General features: G+C 38.2%; 3 protein-coding genes across 5 annotated transcripts; 1 reads left to right on the top strand and 2 right to left on the bottom strand.

Annotated features, from left to right (window-relative positions):
* On the bottom strand, window positions 1–5,148 carry LOC121769793 (homogentisate 1,2-dioxygenase-like). Of its 2 annotated transcripts, none has more exons than XM_042166549.1 (9): window positions 4,886–5,148; window positions 4,568–4,798; window positions 4,217–4,296; window positions 3,587–3,754; window positions 3,311–3,486; window positions 3,099–3,168; window positions 2,823–2,977; window positions 2,455–2,538; window positions 1–1,409 (listed from the first exon to the last, which is right to left on the bottom strand). In XM_042166549.1, the coding sequence occupies exons 1-9, from the start codon at window positions 5,098–5,100 to the stop codon at window positions 1,329–1,331; spliced, it is 1,260 nt and encodes a 419-aa protein (XP_042022483.1). In that variant the 5' UTR covers window positions 5,101–5,148; the 3' UTR covers window positions 1–1,328. The 2 variants fall into 2 exon arrangements, with proteins under 2 accessions (XP_042022483.1, XP_042022482.1); XM_042166548.1 differs by lacking the exon at window positions 1–1,409 and adding an exon at window positions 1,768–2,284 and having other exon boundaries at window positions 4,886–5,145.
* Window positions 5,149–5,666: 518 nt separating this feature from the next.
* LOC121770583 (probable E3 ubiquitin-protein ligase ZFP1) lies at window positions 5,667–10,762 on the bottom strand. 2 transcript variants are annotated; one of them, XM_042167321.1, is made up of 7 exons: window positions 10,636–10,762; window positions 10,314–10,381; window positions 7,552–8,241; window positions 6,997–7,355; window positions 6,761–6,859; window positions 6,500–6,664; window positions 5,667–6,108 (listed from the first exon to the last, which is right to left on the bottom strand). In XM_042167321.1, the coding sequence occupies exons 3-7, from the start codon at window positions 8,225–8,227 to the stop codon at window positions 5,974–5,976; spliced, it is 1,434 nt and encodes a 477-aa protein (XP_042023255.1). In that variant the 5' UTR covers window positions 8,228–8,241; window positions 10,314–10,381; window positions 10,636–10,762; the 3' UTR covers window positions 5,667–5,973. The 2 variants fall into 2 exon arrangements, with proteins under 2 accessions (XP_042023255.1, XP_042023256.1); XM_042167322.1 differs by having other exon boundaries at window positions 10,622–10,745.
* Window positions 10,763–16,080: 5,318 nt separating this feature from the next.
* On the top strand, window positions 16,081–19,034 carry LOC121769723 (RNA exonuclease 4-like). The gene is made up of 10 exons (XM_042166461.1): window positions 16,081–16,379; window positions 16,748–16,831; window positions 16,948–17,029; window positions 17,144–17,222; window positions 17,567–17,651; window positions 17,916–18,024; window positions 18,185–18,273; window positions 18,360–18,424; window positions 18,514–18,592; window positions 18,712–19,034. Exons 2-10 carry the CDS (start codon window positions 16,769–16,771, stop codon window positions 18,850–18,852), a joined length of 792 nt encoding a protein of 263 aa, XP_042022395.1. The 5' UTR covers window positions 16,081–16,379; window positions 16,748–16,768; the 3' UTR covers window positions 18,853–19,034.

Here is a 19,034-nt window from a genome sequence, read left to right as displayed (position 1 = left end):
TAACTATATCACTATTTTAATTCACATACTCAATAGTACTAGTAGTTTTAAACACTCATTGTACTTGATTATTTACTCTAAGGGTTCGTTTGTTACCCATGTTAGTCCATGTTAGGCCTCCCTATCTACCCTAACTTCCTTGTTTGGTTGGCATGTTAGCTATCTACCTGACCCGGTTCTTCCATCCCATGACCCGACTGAAACGTAGACACGGGAAACCAAAATACAGATAACTCAATCTCTAGTAACACATGCGATAGGGAGGAAGAAATTCGTTGAAGCTTTGGCATTTCACCCAATTGACTTCAATACCCCTGACATTCATTCTCCATTTACTCCATGAATCGGCAAAATTCCTGCACAATCAACTAGCACTTGCTGTTAGGCGACGCGTTCATCTACAAAATTGTTGGGTCGAACATCGTGGTTGCCGTTGGTGGTCGTCTGAATTATAATTTCATAATGGGCTTAACCAATTCGATTTTCTGACCGCGTTTGCGTCGATTTGTAGGTTGCCAGCTAACGCCCTGGGTAATTCGAACACCGTGCTTGCCATGGCCGACAACGATTCTGTTCAGCAGGTATGTTCCTCATATCTCGCCCACTGAAGTGAAATTTGGTTCCTCATATCTCGCCCACTGAAGTGAAATTTGATTCTTTTCAAGTCTGGACATAAGAAATCTGAGTATCTCAAATATCTGCCTAATTTTCTACTGAAGATTTTCAAAATCGATTGCTTTTGTCATACATATATAATTTCTGAGTAAGACTATAGCCCTTCTTTAATTTCTAAAAAATTGGGATACTTTGCTTCAGTTGAGACAGTTTCTGAGTTCAAATCCATTTGCATCAGTAGAAAAAGCAGAAATCTACTTAGTAATAAGGTGAAAGCTTCGATCTTTAACACTTGTTTGTCTTGTTTTGGCTTTGGATTTTTTCAAGTGGGCTGATTTAGAGGATGTTGATTGATCTGTGTGTAAATGTGCCTATTTTTAGGTGTTTATCTATTTGTAGCTCTGCAAATGGTTTTATATCTGTTAATAAGTGACTTTGATGTTTACTCAAATGCTTGTTTTTCCCCTAATTTCTGTTTCATTGTTATCTGCCAATGGTTTAACTCAAATCAAATTGATGTTTGTTTGAAATCTGTAGTTTGTTTTACCTGTTTCTGCAGCTGAGTGTTTCTAGAGATGGGATCAGTTGAAGAAAAGATAGACCTTGATTCGGATGAAGAGATCCCATTTAGTGTGTCGCAGTCGACTAATAAAATGCATTCGATGAGTTTTGAACCTTCCCGTCATATATTAGCACACCCGCAATTCTCTGCTTCAAGGACGCGAACGCCTTGTTCCCGGGTGTTCGTTGACGAATAATTGGATTTCAGCGCCAAAATGGGGGATGAGGGCAATCTGGGCATTATGAAAAAACAATGAGGATAAAACCGGGAATGCACACGTGTATCTCTAGTTTCGCAAATGCATACCAAACACCGTGTTTACGGAGGTGGGGATATGTGTCTGTCCAAACAAACATAGGGCAAAGATTACTAACTCCATCACTAAACCTGCTATTGGATATTACATCTTCTTAACCCATGTTAGGCCAACATGGGTAACAAACGAACCCTAAATGTTCTTCTTGCTATCTATTCTATATTTCTATACTGTCCATGTAAGAAAAAAAACAATTTAGGCAATTCAATTACTTTCTTCAGAAAGTTATGTTTTTTTACGCAATATTTATATAAGACGGTGTGACAGGTTAAGGTTCTTCACTGGCAGATCCAGGTGCATGAATTCCGTTATCTAAAACTGATCCCAGTTCCATATGCCGGAGAGAGCAAATTATATCTATCATGTCTAATGCTAAGCCAGTCTCAATCTACAGACATTAGTTTTCACCAAATGATTGACCTAAGATTCTATAGCTATATTTACATCATCATATTCTTTGCCAGCAGTTGCAGTACCATTCCGTCTTAATCTACATACATCTCTCTATATACACCACTGGCCACACGAAATGCACAGCTGATTTTGCTAGTTCTTACCACTTTCAAGTCCTATGTGCCATCCTCACTCTTTACTTCTTGGCTATTTACTGTAAGGGGTTCACGGGTAAAGTGGGATTTCAAACCAATCCAGCATTGGTAGTATTCATGATCCATGTAGGGAGACTCAAGTGCCCACGGGCACACCCTAGGCATTAGGCATGACTCGAACATGAAAGCCATGGTATTAGAGATTCTTTTGGGTTCTGCTTCATTTTCCATTGCAATTGTGGCCTGTTAAATTTTGACATGTCATCATGAAACTACAAAGACAAACTGTGAACTACAGAGACGTGCCATCTATATCTACTAACGAGGTTTATGGCATGATCTAAAATCAACTGAGACAAGCAAATGAAACATAAATTTTGGCTTGAAAAGTCTTAAAAGTGTGAGTGCATTACCTCATATGTTTTTGTATCTGGACCATGGGGAGTCATGCAACTGTGAAGGCTTGCACCGCCAGGAAGAAATCCATCAGCTTTTGCCTGATTATAAGTCAATTCATGTCAATGACAGGTAAAGGGACATGACATGCTTTCTACCTTGGTTTTCCTATTTAACTACCATTTCATTCATCAGATCATCAAGCCGTATCAAATATAGAAATAAACAATCATGTACATCAACATTATCATTAGGAGCTATTTGGTAAGGTAAATAACTCATCTATCTTGAAGTTGTATGACCAAAAATGACATAAATTATGTGTTCTTATTATGTTTTGTTTATTTATCTTTCCTACCAAACTGGCCCTTAGTATATGGTATACCTCATATCCACCATGAATTAGACCCATGAATTCACTCATACAGTTGCGATGATAATATGGAGGGCGGAATGTGTGTTCAGCAACCAACCACCTAGGTGGAAAAATAACAAAATCAAGCAATGCCACTCCAGGTCGATCAGTAGGAGCTGTCAGAACTGCATAGAACTTTGGGGGGTTAGAAGAAAAAACAAAAATACCTGCATCGAATGAATTATCATCTAGCACGAAAAATCAGGCTGTAGGAAGTAATTGCAGCAATTATCATGCTAGTTATACCTGTATTTATTGATGGATCCCCGTGATCAACCAAGACAGTATTATACGGGCAAAATTTGCTTAGATCATACTGGAAACATAAAAGGCACTCATCAGGCTAGCATCAACAAAATTTATTTAACTGACTTATATATGTAGTATAATTGGTGAGAAGCCCCACCATACCCTTTTCACACTTACAACTATTAATAAACCCAAAATACTACTCCTACCTTATAAGGGACATAATTTCCATGCCAAGCCACCACATTGAAAGGAGAGAAATCTTGTTTTGCAGTGAAGAGTTCACCACCAAACTTCTGCACGATGGTATAACCAGGGCATGGGACATCCTCAAACCAGGCCTCAGGAACCAGAAAATCTCTCGAAGAAGCAAGACCATTAGCACCTACACTCAAAAGCACACAAATAATACAATTTACGGATTTGTTTACTAGCTCAAAGTAACATTGCCCTACAGGGAAGTTCTAAGTATCATATGGACGCACCAATAGGTCCAAGGTCAGGAAGTTGGAAATGACTGCCAAATATTTCGGCTACGTACCCCCTTGATGGCCCATCTGGCAGATCAACAGCAAAACGGAAACCTTGAGGTATGACTACTATCTCACCAGGAGATACTTGTAATCTTCCACATTCAGTAGTGATCCACAACCCTATATGATCAGTATAATAATGTGAGATTGGTTTATTTTACTTTTGGTAGTACTCGAACCACCTGATCAGAGTGTAAAGCAGCAGTAACATCACATTATCCCACACACCCTTAGTCAAACCATTGAGTTCATTATGTCTGTAAAAGCCAAACAGTAAAACACTGACTCTAAGAAAGATAGTGAAAGAAAAGAGTAGTTAAAGAACACAGTAGAGAAACAAAGACAGCAGCAAATAACAAATTTCCATAACATATGCCAAGAACAAAGACATTCAGCTAACTGCCATTGTTATGAGTATACGCTTGGCAATAGTGATATGAAATTCATCCACACTATGTTTATCTGTTTCCCGTATATCACTAGTACACATCAGGATATTGTTATTATATCTCCTGCCTGAGTAAAATAGCATTTAGAAAGCACACATTAATTACTAAACTATGTACAGTTATCATTACTTACTTCCTTGCTGAGGAACAATCAAAAAGTCTCCATCTGCGCTACAAAATGCGTAGTTATCCATTGATACATTGGCAGCATACCTACAAGCATGCTAGCATTTGAGTCTTCAAAAGTTCACTTCACCCCTACTTCCATCTCAATATAAAAAAATAAGTAAAGAAACATGAACAGTAAAGCTCGGAACCAAGAGGAAAAAGATTGGAAATATGAGGAATGCGATACTGAGAACAAATCATTAACAGCTGATTCCTAAGCTGAGAGTTGCGCGGTTTATAAACTATCTATCTCTACTCTATCCATGTATGAAATCAAATTGCCCGAAAATAACTAGAGTTATAGAATACCAATTACATGTGAATTGCAAAACCATGGCGAAGATACGAGCTGCCAGCGCCGCACACGGTGTACAATCCGTCGACGAAGTCAGTCGGCGGCTCCGGAACATCCGCCGGCTTCCATCGCAGTTGAGTCGGCGTGGCGGAGCTGTTCGACCGATCGAACTCGCTGACGAGCTTCAGGTGATCGGGAACTCTAGGTCGGAACGGCTCATGCGTAACGGAGGGCTTCACACGATACAGCCAGCTGCGTGCACCAAAACGCCAAATCATGAGCAAAAAAGCAGCAATTGATTCCGAGAAACGAAAGCAATTAGGTGGAATTGAGTACGACCTGCGCTGATTGTGCTTGCGTGGAGAAGTGAAGGATGTGCCAGAGATCTGCTCGGCGTAGAGGCCGTAGGGGCAGAGGAGGGGGCTGTTCTGGGAGCGAGGGAGAGCTCCAGAGACCGCCTCCGACGAGAAGTGGTTGCCGAAGCCGGAGTGGTAGATCAGGTCGGCCGGAAAGGGAGTCCGCGCCGCGGCGGTGTTGGTTTCTTCGGCAGACATTGTTGGTTAGTGAAAGAGAGTAGAACAAGTAAAAGTGTATGGGAAAATGCTCAAATTAGGAATTTCATGCGTGTGGATCACTTAGACTGGAAACGACTAGTCTGCCTTCGACACGTGGCTGTTAAAGATTATAGGCCAATTTTTCTAATGGAAGATTTAATTAATAATGGGTTTATCGATATTGGTCACTCAATAATTAGTAGTGCGAAGTAAGTGCATTTTTTGTTGTTGTAAATCATTTGTTCAATGTTAAAAAAAATGGCAACAACGAGTTGTCCTTGAATGGAAACCGAGCGAGAAGATTTGAGAAACGGGCGGGCGAGACAAGGGAGGTCAAGGAATGGAATATACACATCCACCAAAGTTGGCAATCTGAATGGAATATAATATACCATCGGATCGGAGAGCTGTCAATGATTTGGTCACTAGAGATAATACAAATACTATATAGATTTGTTACTACAATAAAGATAGTATACGTATTATTAATCCTTTCATCCCAAGTTAATCTTTCGATCATACTTGGTGTTCATTGAATTAAGTAAATAAGTTAAAACCAACTAAAATAAATAAAAAGAAGAATCCCTTGATTTTTTCCAAAAAGGAGGAATACTATACAAATAATCATTTGTAATTCTACATAGATTGATGTACAATTTTAAACAAGTCCAAAACATGCCAAATTAAAATTATAGTAACTACACTGCATTTCATGAATAACCACAGCTAACAAATGGGTCTATACAATTTGGGGGAGTCATATTTTTGCATGTATATACAAAAATATACTGTAATACATGAATCAAGTAAGTCTTGATTATAGAATAATTACCAAGAGTTTTAAATGCAAGAGGTTCAGTTCAAACTTTCCAGTCAGTCGGCTCTCAGAGCTGGGGATTTGCATACAGGGCAACTATTCTTCACCAGCAACCACTTCTTGATGCAGTCACTGTGGTATTCATGGCCGCATCCGAGGGTTCCGATCTTTTGTTCAGGTTCGTAATCGCTCTAAGATAGAGAACCCGAATCAGTCGTCACAATGGTAGATGATCACATTTCACCAATCAAATCAAGATCATTGAAACATCCATGCTAGTAGCAAAATGGACTTATTGAAATAAATTAGGATACAAGAATAACTGCATTGATTGTAAAATCATAGCATTTCTCTAATATTGCCTGCGTCCCAAGTCAATCGATTCATATTCCTTTACAGCTAAATGAGTCATTTCCTCTTTTGCAAAAATCAACCCTTTTTAATCACTAAACATCACTTTCCTAAATCTCAGGCCGAAAAGAAACGCATCAATTAACTTGGCCAGCCAGACAGACAGACCGAGACTGAAACAACGCTGAGAATATATACAGTTTAAACTCATCAGACAATTGTAAAATATACCTGGCATACAACACAAAAGTTATTTCTTTGCAGATCATTTGTCGCTTCAAGCTCGACACGAGTTGGGGACAGTTTAAAAGTTCGTACTTTCAAATTATTTTGAACAAATTCATGAGATAATCCAGTGCCAACACTGCCCATCTGTTCTCCCAATGCAAGAAGCTCCTGCAAATACGATGTCAAATTCGAAACCTTAGAAAATAGAACCCAACTAGTGAATCAGATATGCCTTATTGGGGGGAATTTGAACTCCCCAATTACCTCATAAGACATGTGATCTATATCCAAACGTAGATCTCGGTGCTGATCAACGGTAGCTCCAATTTCATGATGGCCAGAAATCTCAAGCAGCGCAACTTCCTAAACATGATCGCCAACAGGAAAGGTTAACCATCACCATAACTTCACAGTGTCTATATCTCACGAGCACAGCTTATGACCAACATGTATATCTTGAAAACGAGAGCTGAAATGGAAAGGGGGATAAAAAATGTTACATCTTCAGGCAAAACTCTTAAATGAGGAAGGTTGCGATGTCTGATGCTTGGATCAATTATGATTTCTCTTCGGTGAGGCCTGTACAACCGAAAACCTGTGGGTGGAACAGGCGCCAGAAATGTAGGCCCAACATCTGCTACATCTAGAGTAGGATTTATGCCTGTATTTAACGAACTATTCGTGGGGATCCTATTTGATGGGCGATTAACAGTGAGCAGTTGCAACGGTAGAGTTGGATGGTGTTGGCTAGGATGACCTGGAGCATATGGAGGATGCATAAAGCCAGCTGGAGCTCTATTAATGGCTCTTAACGGATAACCTTGTACACCGGCTTCAACACACACTCCATTCGCACTAGCTGATACGTCAAGAGAAACAGATAGAGATACAAGGGCATGAGAATAAAATAGAGTGAGACAAATCAAGATATAGAGGAAAACATTGAAAAAAATAATAAATGAGAGATACAATGCTACATACATGTTATAACGTAAGAGCTACACAATTACCAAGTCCATATGGTAAATTACAAGAATGTGGCCAGGCAGCATTACCGTTGTTCGGATAAAAATTGCTATCCAACCAAGGGTTGCCAGGCAATGGAACGGGTGGCGCAATATAGTTTCCATGGATCGCACGATTAGCATTATGAGCCTGGACAGACTGCACTCCTACCATACTCACATTATTCCCACCATATTCAAGCGGCACATAACTGGCCGTGTTAGCCCGAGTAATATCAGGCTCGGCTGGCCTAGCAATTATAGGGGTAACCGAAGAACTAGGGCCAGCTGAAGCATTTTGATGGTAATAATTAGGAACCCCACGGACGCCATCTGAGCAGGGCATGTTTCTGCAGTAGCTGTCTGTAGGAATACCAACAATACCGTGAGTTGTTGACAACGGAAATTGATCGGGAGCCCCATGATTTACTTGAACAGGAAAATCTCTTCTTCCAGACGGCGGTGCCAAAAATGGATTATATTGAGGTGGGGCGCCATTGTATGGTGGCATACCATAGAAGACAGTATTATCATGATAATCTGGTATCGGATGAATGTTGAAATTACACTGGCTTCCTGGAGCAGGAACAACCGGCTGAAGGTTAGTCTGAGGGAAGTTCGGGACGCTGGGATAAAAGATGTAAGGATCAGGGGGTTGCTGGCCGGGGCCTTGATCGTTTTCTAGATCAATCATATGTCTCATGAACTGAATATTCCGATGCCCCATATCCACTCAGGTGCCTATACAAAACAGATACAACAATACATATAAGCATGGTCGTTCTGACATATCTTTAGTTTTACCATCAGTTTATTCAGTAAGTGACAAGAGACCAAGCATAGCAAAAATGTTGTAATCAGACGACTTGGAGTTACGATAGTATGTACAAATTAGTTTACAGGAGTCTTTATTTCGATCAGCATTGTCTCATAGAAAAAGTAAAACCTATTCAGCGCAGCTAATATAGAAATGAAAAAAGAACGCAACTTCATCCACCAAACAGCAGGCAAAATAAACTGACAAACTGATACATAAAGGGGAAGAAAAGGATACCATTAGGAAACTGATATGTATATGTGAAACTGCATAATGGTTATTTTCTAGTCGAAGATAGCATTAAGAACTAAAGAGAACCAGAGTAAATATCAATGTTAAAATCCATACTTTAGTATAAATCATGAATTTCCCAATCAGAGGATTTGGTTAGAGAATAGTTAAATTTTAGTGTTTAAGGTAAATAATACTACTTGAAAAGATGGGAAAAGGAACAAATTAGACAGCAAGTTTTTACCCTGGGATACTATTCAACAGAAAACCAAGAAAGTACTCAATTTCAAGCTCTTACAAGACACACAAACATAAACATGTGTTCATGTACAGGCTGAAGATGGTTAGTGATAACAACATTAACGATTATATGTTAATATTGAGCACAGGAAAAGATTAATTTGCTTTTGAGTTATTAATAACATGTCTGAGCTGGCACATTAATAACTAAATTTGGCAAATAGAAAATTTTCAATCGGAATCAACTATCCAGCAATAAACAAAAGCCTAAATTACTGAACAAATGTATGCCACTGAATACATTTTTCATCCCAAAGTACTGAACTTTTCCATTTTAATTTGAAGTTTTCACATTTGGAAACCATCCAAAAAATTTAATGAAAACAGCTTCTAATATATATGAGTTTGTCGAGTTCACTTCTTTTAGCTCATAACCCTAGATTAAACTCCTATATCTGTCAAAAAGACCAGTTAACATATGATGCGAAATCACAAATTGTTCGACATAGGGGGTGGAAGGAATTAGTTAAAGTTGTTTTATTCATTTATGTATTGAAGTTTTTTTTTGGGCTAGTCTCGTATTCGATTGTCTTTGGACCCAAAGGTATATCATATAAATACTGGAAATACATTAGATTGGTTCAGGAAGAATAAATTTTGATTCAGATTTAATTTTGGGCAGGGAACTTTTTCCTTAGGGAACCTTCTGAATTTTTGGTTTTCCGGTTTGTTTCCCAATCCAAGTATTAAGTGTTAATCTCTTGTTTCATACACAAAAGTACTATTATCCATATCTACCACCATATCAATTTCCAAATTTACATACACAAAATAATGACCAATCTATATTTCAATATTTTCAATTGCAAAATTATTCCACACATCCTCCTTCCGAAGTAGATTTGACAGAAATAAGCTAACACGACAAGAAATCCCAAAAATATATTTTGAACAACTTCATTTACACGGCGTAAGATCTGGATGTCATAAAATCGAGGGTGAAAGTAGTTGTGCTTAAAATGGTGTGTCATGGAAACAGAGGGACCCAGCCACAAAGCCCTTATGTTTACCATCAACACACATAATTAACTACTAAGATACAGCTACGTTGATATAACGGTCTCAGCAAGTCCAGATTTTCATCAATGTACCAAGTCCGGTAGAATCTTTGAAGTCCTAGTACAATCCTTTCGATAAACCAAATTATCTGCCATTCCAATAACCATTAATCTATAACTCAGAAGTTCTATCAAATACTGCTTGGAAAGAACAAGAAAACAGCTAATCGTTATGGAAAAAATTTGTGCATCTACATTTCATATCTTCAGTCAAGCTTCTTCTTTTCCACTAAAAATGGAGCATGGTATAAAAGATAACCATATTGTAATCAAAACCACATAATTAATGAATACAGGGACTGATATGAAACAGGTGATGAAGATCCAAGTACCATCATCTAAGCTAAAAAAACACTTAAAATGTTAAAAAAAACATAAAATGTAAAACAGAAATGAAAAAAACTAACCTTTTATCATGTAAAAGCCCCAATCTTTGATACTCACAATAAATCAATTAAATAGCAACTTACAACTCCTGCAAAGAGCAAAACAAGAAAAGGGGGCGAAAACCCTAATCAAGAAACATGCATGAGCAGTGATTAATGATCATCAAAACTGCAATTCAATCAAAATTGACCCAAGAGTATGGCCTTAATAGCAAAATGTATGTATTTGCATATATGTATAAGTGCGTAGAAAACTGAAGTCCGAAGATTATCGGAAAGATGGAAAAACTGTATTTTTAAATATTATTTCAATTGTTGATCATAATTACCCAAAAAAACTGACCAAATTGAAGGGTGAAGAGAGGATGAAGATTATGGATCTGAACGAAAGATGGGTTTCCTGCAATTTGGAGAGAAAGGGAGTTTTAATGAAAAATCAGAAGTAAATTATAATCTCCCTTGATGTTTATAATGATGGTCAATGTGTACCTTTTATGGATTCCTTGTGTACGTATGTTCATAGAGGATGTTACGTCATACTTTGGGTCATCATTATCTTTCCAAGCCATTATTCTCATTTCGTCCTCATTCATTTTATTTTAATTTAATATTTTAACAATGCACTCTCACTTCTATATTTTATTTTAATTTAATATTTTAGAGATAATTTCAAATTTGTCCTTAAACTATTGCACTCTCACTTCTATATTTATTTTCACTTTTTGTTACTCTTTTCATTTTTTTAGAGTAGACAAAATAAAAAATTGATATACTATTAGTCTAAAAAATTATAACTTATCTAGGGACATTTGGGGATATTAATTTTTTCATGGGTAAAATTTAAAGTTCACCTTTTATTTTATATGATAAATTTGATTATAATATTTTTTATCTTCTATCAACAACCCTGATATTACAAATCATAGATCAAATCTCTATTACAAATTACACAAAACTTGGAGAGGAAGGTTAGCTTGTGGGGCAATTGTTAGAAACTGAATCGAGAATTACATTAATTAGTTGTTTCCTTAATATATTTGTGTGAAACAGAAAAATAAAACTATCCTAAATAATGATATGTTGAGAAATTAGATTAAAGGTAATTCGATCATACCATTAATGATAACAAACACTTATCTATATTCCTATGTAAATACATTAACTTTTAATATTTTTTTGTTTTGTCCACTTTATTTTTTTTTTTTTTTTGTTAAATGGATTCCACGTTCCACTAACTCATTACACTCATATTATATTACAAAATTAATATATAAATATGAGACTTATATTCTACTAACTTTTTCCACTCTTTTTTTTCACATTTCTTAAAATCCGTGCTAAGTCAAACATGAACAACATTTTGCAGACGGAGTGAGTACTTAAATAGCAATAAAAACAATCATCATCCTATCTAAATGGAACTTAAAAACATGAAATGCAAATTTGCAATTCACAATCTCTCGTAATTTTATTCAAATTAAGCTATTAAAACTGCAAAACTAAATTTATAGTAAGTAAAAACCTAGAAATGTCGCAAGTCGTGGTCATTTTACATCTTCTGATACCGTTGCCGGGTCATCTAGAATCAATATCTTATCATGCCCATGGATTGCCCTCTACCACTATTTTTTGACGAAGCATCCCCTCGCATCTTACCCCTCCGCCCAACACCTCCTTCGGCCTGATATCCTCTATGTTAGAGTTCGTTGCTCAACTCCACCAGCGGCGTACCAAGTAGGTGTGCACAAACCGAACCGGACCGGCGGTTAACCGCCGGTTCGTGAATCGGACCCGGAACCGGCGGTTCGGCGGTTAACACGGGCCGGTTCAGGTTCGGCATAATCATGAACCGTGAACCGCCGCTTCGGCGGTTTAAACCGCCAGTTCAACGGTTCAAACAGCTAAATCCGGGATAGGTTCGTAGTGGTTCAAAGTAGGGATCAGTGTGAACCGGCGGTTTTGACGAAAACCGCCGGTTTTGGGCGAAAACCACCACTTTTGGACAAAAACCGCCGGTTCAAACCGGCGGTTCCAACCGGTTTCCACCGGTTCCGGGTGCTTTTCAGGCGTAGGGGCTAGGGTGCAGCGCATAGGCATGCGTATCGGTCAGAAACCGTCGGTTTTCTGTCGGAAAACTGTGGACAAACCGCCGGTTTCGTGGGTGAACCGCCGGTTCGGGCGGTAAACCGGCGGTTTGGCCGAAAATTTGAAATTTGAAATTTTTTCTTTTTTATATTTATTTCTTCCAATTTTACTCCTATAAATACCCCACTTCCCCTTCATTTCTCCTCACCCCATTCTTGTGTTAATAAGAATTTCTCTTCTCAATCTCAATTTCTCTATTATCTCCTCATTCTCTCTAATTGCTCAAGTTGTTTACTAGTTTCTACTTACTACTATATTTGTTGTTGTGCTCGTAATTCATCACTTATACAGTTATACACTTATACTCCATACCATACATATTCCATTTCCATCCATACTACTTTCATTTATCAATATGTCTTCTTCTCGTGGTGGATCCGGACGTGGTGATCGGGGCAAGGGAATTGCCCAAGATCAAAGTACTACTCGTCCCTCAAAATCAAGGCGACCTAGTTGTCGAGATGTTATGGAAGAGGTTTCCCGAGTGGCGGCTGAACGCATGCAAGTAAGTAATGAAAAATTATTTTTCCAATTCATATTTCATAATTTCATAAAATTGAGTTCATAATTTTTTTTTCGTTCATAATTATACTTATAACTTCAACTTATATAATATTTGTAGATGGAAGAAGATCGTAGGACCGCCATGCTACTCGCTGAAATGCAACAAGGTGGGGGTAGGGGAGGTGGTTCCCAACAAGACGACAAGTACAATGTTGCTATATTGTCGGACAACAACGAGGATATATCTCATTCTCGTATTCCGGGCCCACTAACCCGGGCCCGGCAAAAGCTTTGAAATCTGACATTTTTGTCAAACACTACAAGAAGGTCCAGATGGTGATTCCAAGTCCTCATGATCTGCACTCGCAAGAAGAGATATCGGCGTTTCATGCTTACTGCAACTATTGCGATAAAGTGTACAAATTTGCGAGTGGTGGAGGATATGGCACCCTCCGGCGGCATTTGGTGACGAAGCATCCGGTAGAATGCGACACTACCTCTACCCAAACCCAACTCAACTTCCAACCCGGGCCCGGCGGCTCGGGTTCGTCAGGTACGCCTCTGTTTAAATATGATCAAAATTTTTTTTCTGATGTTATGACTAGATGGGCGGCAATGAAGCACTTTCCTTTTAACGTTTATGATGACAACAAATTTGAGGTTACTATGCAAAGTGGTTTGAATGTGGCAATCAAGAGAATTGGTAGAATGACCGTGCAACGATCTATCGTTCGGCAATGTTTGGAGAAAAAGGTAGAATTATCACGTTATTTAGTCAACTTGGGCCACAGAGTGAACATTTGCTCTGATGTGTGGACGGATTGTTTTAACCGTCATTCATACATGGGCATTACGGTTCACTTTGTGGACAATAGTTGGACTTTAAACCGCCGTTTAATAGGTTTTAGAGAATTTGAAACTCCACACACTGCACCCTAAACCCTAAATAGAATCTATCCCATTCATGATTTATATCTTTCGCATAGTTGTTGGGAACATAGTGTGGCTTTATTTAAATTGTTTAAAAATTTTAAAAATGCTACTGTTGAATTGTCGGGTATTTATTATTGCACTGCTGTTCGTGTTTTAGAACATTGCATGTACATATCCCTTGGTTTTAAAACTGCAATGAAAAATGTTTCCTCTTCGCCTGAGCTAATGTGTGTCTTATATTACACGATTGAAAAATGGCTCAAGTATTTCAGGAGATTCCAACCGTGTTTTTTATTGCAAATGTATTGGATCCAAAATGGAAATTAGCCGGTACCTCACGGATTTTGGATTTTTATTATAACAACTTGAGTTCAATTGATCTTGGCCCCCTTCAAGCACTCCAATCCGATACCAATGACGAATTTGGAGTAGACCTCTCAGAAACCTTTCAAATAACCCTCCCGGACCGGTCCATTATCCAATAAACCTTCGAGTTTAACTTGCGCGCTCTCTACACCGAATATGAAACCAAGTATAACAACACCCACCAAGTCAGAAGACCCCCCTCCTCCACAACATAACTACGACTTTGCATTTCAAGCCGATTATGATGACCCCGACGCCGCGTCCCAACTAGCCGACCTATACAGCTATAGCACCGGCAGAAGGAGCTCAGGTATGGTAAGTGAATTGGATTTATATTTCGATTCACTCTTTTCATTTGGTGATGAAGGTCCTACTCCTCCGGCCCAAATCGACGTCCTCGATTGGTGGGGAACCCACGAGAAAGATTTTCCCATCCATACGTCAATGGCCAAGGAGATTTTATCTGTTCCGGCTTCCACTGTCGCCGTCGAGTCCGCTTTTAGTGTTGGCTCGCGTGTGTTGGATGAATCAAGAAGTAAGCTCTCGGCGAAAAATATGGAAGCCGTGATGTTACTTGATGATTGGGCCAAAGCCGACGTCAGAGAACAAGAAAATGATTGGGATGATCGTCAGGAGGGATCACAAGATGAATTCACTGGGGATGAATAGTAGGCCAACCGTAAACCGCCGTCGGCCAAGCCGAATAGGTAAGTAAGATAAGAGAACTACGCGGACTTTGATTTCCTAATGCAAATGAGCATTGGGGATACGTAGGCATCTCAACTTAAATTTTAAATTTAAGTTGAGTTCAAGTCCTTTTTCCTTTATTTCTTTTTTTCCCATTTGTTCCTATTTTAAAAATATGCAAATACAATTACATAATTGTATTTGTATATACTCTAGTCGATGAAGTAGATTTCTCTATACGGCTAAATCCGGGAAACTTTTGACAATTATACTATAATTGTTGATTGTTAGACTAAACTCAACATTTAAAGTTGAATTGCTAAATGTGTCCTTAATTTAGTTATGTAGAAATATCTCCTTCGCCGATTAAGAGTATATATACTTATAATTTTTTTAATAAGAACTTCTAAGTCTTTTTTTGTCAACACTTGTAACTTGTAATTGTTGTAACTTGTATTTAAATTTTTCGATTGGTAATTGTTGTAACTTGTAATTGTTGTAACTTGTATTTAAATTTTTCGATGTGTAATTGTTGTAACTTGTATTTAAATTTTTCGATTTGTAATTGTTGTAACTTGTATTTAAATTTTTCGATTTGTAATTGTTGTAACTTGTAAACGTGTAATTTCAATAAAATTGCAACTTTCATCGTACATTTTTGAATAAATATAACACGTTGGAGTCGTAATTAAATTGAAAAATGCAAAAAATAAAAATAAAAAATGGCCAAACCGCCAAACCGGCCCGAAAACCGGCGGTTTTGAACCGCCGCTTGAATCGCCGGTTTTTTGAACCGGAACCGGAACCGCCGGGACCCTAGGCGGGCCGATTCCGGTTCATGCATTTCGTGAACCGTGAACCGGCGGTTCATGAACCAGAACCGGCGGTTTTTGAACCGTGTGCAAGCCTAGTACCAAGAGTAATAACACGATTGCGAATCAGAGAATTGAAACATATAGTAAGTATACAAAAATACGCCTTAGTTATATAATTAATAAATCAGATTTAAGAAAACTTAATGGAGCATGTACACATAATATGAAACATATAGTGAAATGATAATTAATTACTACTACATTACATTAAATTTTAGCAATGTATTAAAACATTTTATTCAAATTTATAATATTATTAATAATTATAATTATACTCAGTTCTCGCATTTTAGGGTTTAGGGCTTAGGCAAGAACAGAACTCAATCAAATTGCAGAACTGAATTTCGAAGTTGACAGAAAACCAGAACTGCCGCCGCCGCCGGTCCACGCGCCGTTGTTCCGACTCCTCCTGTGTCCGAGCCTCATCGTTCCAACAGGCAGCAGCCAGCAGCCGCGCTGCAGCAGGTCCTGAACTCCTCCCCCGACTCGCGAGCTCACTCCGCCTCGGAGCTTCCGTCGCCGTCGTTCCGGCATTCACAGAAGGCAGCAAGCTCGTATCTCAGCTCCGGCCTTCACAGTCAGTCACCTCACCAACTCACCTTCATATCTTCAAATTTCGATTAGTCTCTTAGGGTTTGACGAACTGGACTAGTTTTTTGATGTTTTGTGCTATAGGAGTATCATTGGCATCATTTGTATTTTGCAGTTGATCTTTTATGTTGATGATTTTGTTGGGCAACAGAAATTTGGTAGTATTTGTTTGATTTGATTAATCGATCAAGTCCCCCCTTTCGGCTTTGGTGTGCAATTTAAAAAATTCAATGCACTGTTATAGTGCAAAGCTAGTTGCTCTCAAGATAATTTTCTTCCTAAACTGTTTGAGAAAGGACTTTTGGAGTGACTCTTGGTGCATGTGGTTTGTTGATTTGATAAATTTTATAACAGAAGGGCCGAAGTGAAGGGGAAATGGCAACCAAACTCAAGAACCCTAGCAAAATTCTCAACCCCAACTGGACTCAGCTTCAAGAGGTACTCTTCTCTTCGGTGCAGTTTGAATTTGTTATACTTGTGCATGTGCTATAGAATTGAATTCGGTTCGAATCGATTTTTAACTCATAAAATGTGTGCACGTGTATTTTATGCAGAGGCTGAAAATCAATGGCTCCGAGAATAATTTTTCCAAGCACTCAAATAAGTCAAACACAGAAATGTCAAAAAGCATATTAGGTACCCGGTTTCTGTATGTAGGGTTTAATTTATTGATTTTCTTTATTCTTGTGTTTGTATATGTGCGTGCTGTTTGTGAGGGGATTTGAGTTACTTATGTTTCGGGATGAATAGGGAAGCGGAAGGAGAGGTCGAATGAGGAGCCACAAGCTCCAAAACCAAATCCGTTGATTCCTATTTCCTCTGACTGCAGGTTAATTTCATTGCTGACGAAGTTTAGTAATATTTGGGTGGAATTGAGGTTACTACTAGTTATATAATGTTGTACAAATAACCAACTGAGTTTCTGTTGAAATGTGAAAACAACAAGGCATGTTTTGGTATTATTTTAGTACTTAATATTTCGACTACTAAGTGTAAAACAAATGTGGTGTTTGTTCATAAAGATGTCTGGGAATCTAATATTATTGTAGAAATCGACCATGATTCGTAACTTATGTTTAGGTTAGCTGGCTAGTGGAATCGTTTTCTCCTGCTTCTTCATGATTTTCTGCATGGTGTTTCGTTTATGTTCCATACTCATACTACCCCTGACAGTCTCACAGATATGGTTGCTATGGATTGTGAAATGGTTGGTGTTAGCTCACTGGGAAACAAGAGTGCCCTTGGACGAGTAACGCTGGTACTTTTTCCCTTGTTCTGCTCTTCTAATACCATGCAATGAATATTTCGAACACTGATGCCATGAAGCATGTAACAATGCAGATTGCTATCATGTGCACTCTGCCACTGTAGAGTCTCATCCTCTGGGATGGGTTCGATGATGTACATTCATTGTTTGATATCTTGTAGTTTACTCTTGTGTTTTCACTTGGCATATGTATCTTGACATGAAATGGACACACATTACTTGTTTGGTTACTGAATCAATATTGCTATATGGCAGGTAAACAAATGGGGAAATGTTGTTTATGATGAGCATGTACGCCCACTGGAATATGTTGTTGATTTCCGTACTGAAATAAGTGGGATTAGGCCGCGTGACTTGAAAAAAGGTAGGTATTTTATATTTTGCAGTCAGTTTTCCAAATTTTGTATTGTTACGACACTAGTACATTATTTTTCCTCTTGTTTTTTAGTTTTCAATAAGATGCAATTCCCACTTTAGTTTACTCCTGACTTTCAAATTTGTTCCCGTTTCTGTTATCTTTGCAGCTAAAGATTTCAATGTTGTTCAAAAGAAAGTAGCAGAGATGATTGATGGCAAGATCCTTGTAGGTCATGCGCTGCACAATGATCTTAAAGTAAGTATTTGCTGCGGACTTTACATTTACGCCATTTGGCTGGTCCAAATACACATTTTAAGCCTATGCCTTGATGTTTTGTGTAGGCATTGCTGTTGACACATCCAAAGAAGGATATACGAGATACAGCCCAATATACTCCATTTCTGAAGTAACTCTCCTACCAACTGTGTTATCTTGTTTGTATAATGTGTGCAAATTGGCATGACTCATATTTTTGATGTATTGTGGATTAACCAGGGAAGGACGGAGTCGCTCCTTGAAGAACCTTGCAGCTGAATTTCTCAGTGTTGATATTCAAAATGGCGAGCACTGTCCGGTTAGACTTTCTCCCAGTTCGATATCAGTCGTATAGAGTGCATTTTGTGTTAGCTTTTTTCTTCCTTTGCGAATATATTTGACAGTTGATCTTTGGGGCTTTATTCAATCTGTTTTAAGGTCGAAGATGCCCGAGCTGCTATGATGCTTTACCAGAGACATAGGAAACAATGGGAGAAGAGCGCCAAGGATTTCAAGAGACTCAAGGAAAAGCAGAAGAAACGGAAGCCCAAAAAGAAGAAATTTACGGCAGAAGGGTAAAAGCTCAAACTCATTGATGAATCAGTGTTATAAAATTTTATCAAATATTCTCCCTGGACGATGAAAATGTCTTTGGTTTTGTTGTGTCTTTTATTTTACTTATTTATCCTTATTCACATATTGGAATATTGTTTTGTGGTCTCTTTGATGATATTATAAATTTATGATCTTGTATTTTTATA

This window comes from Salvia splendens, chromosome 16 (assembly GCF_004379255.2).
Source record: "Salvia splendens isolate huo1 chromosome 16, SspV2, whole genome shotgun sequence".
Taxonomy (NCBI): Eukaryota; Viridiplantae; Streptophyta; class Magnoliopsida; order Lamiales; family Lamiaceae; genus Salvia; species Salvia splendens.
Note: the sequence above shows the minus strand (reverse complement) of the source record. Positions and strands in the feature narration are given on the sequence as shown.

Coding starts and splice junctions, on each gene's coding strand:
- LOC121769793 (XM_042166548.1), bottom strand. CDS start 5,100: ATGTCTGCCGAAGAAACCAACACCGCCGCGGCGCGGACTCCCTTTCCG. Junction 4,297..4,567: donor CATGGTTTTGCAATTCACAT/GTAATTGGTATT, acceptor GCATGCTTGTAG/GTATGCTGCCAATGTATCAA. Junction 3,169..3,310: donor GAAATTATGTCCCTTATAAG/GTAGGAGTAGTA, acceptor TTATGTTTCCAG/TATGATCTAAGCAAATTTTG.
- LOC121770583 (XM_042167321.1), bottom strand. CDS start 8,227: ATGGGGCATCGGAATATTCAGTTCATGAGACATATGATTGATCTAGAA. Junction 6,860..6,996: donor TAAGAGTTTTGCCTGAAGAT/GTAACATTTTTT, acceptor GATCATGTTTAG/GAAGTTGCGCTGCTTGAGAT. Junction 6,665..6,760: donor TAGATCACATGTCTTATGAG/GTAATTGGGGAG, acceptor TCGTATTTGCAG/GAGCTTCTTGCATTGGGAGA.
- LOC121769723 (XM_042166461.1), top strand. CDS start 16,769: ATGGCAACCAAACTCAAGAACCCTAGCAAAATTCTCAACCCCAACTGG. Junction 17,030..17,143: donor AATGTCAAAAAGCATATTAG/GTACCCGGTTTC, acceptor CGGGATGAATAG/GGAAGCGGAAGGAGAGGTCG. Junction 17,652..17,915: donor CCCTTGGACGAGTAACGCTG/GTACTTTTTCCC, acceptor GCTATATGGCAG/GTAAACAAATGGGGAAATGT.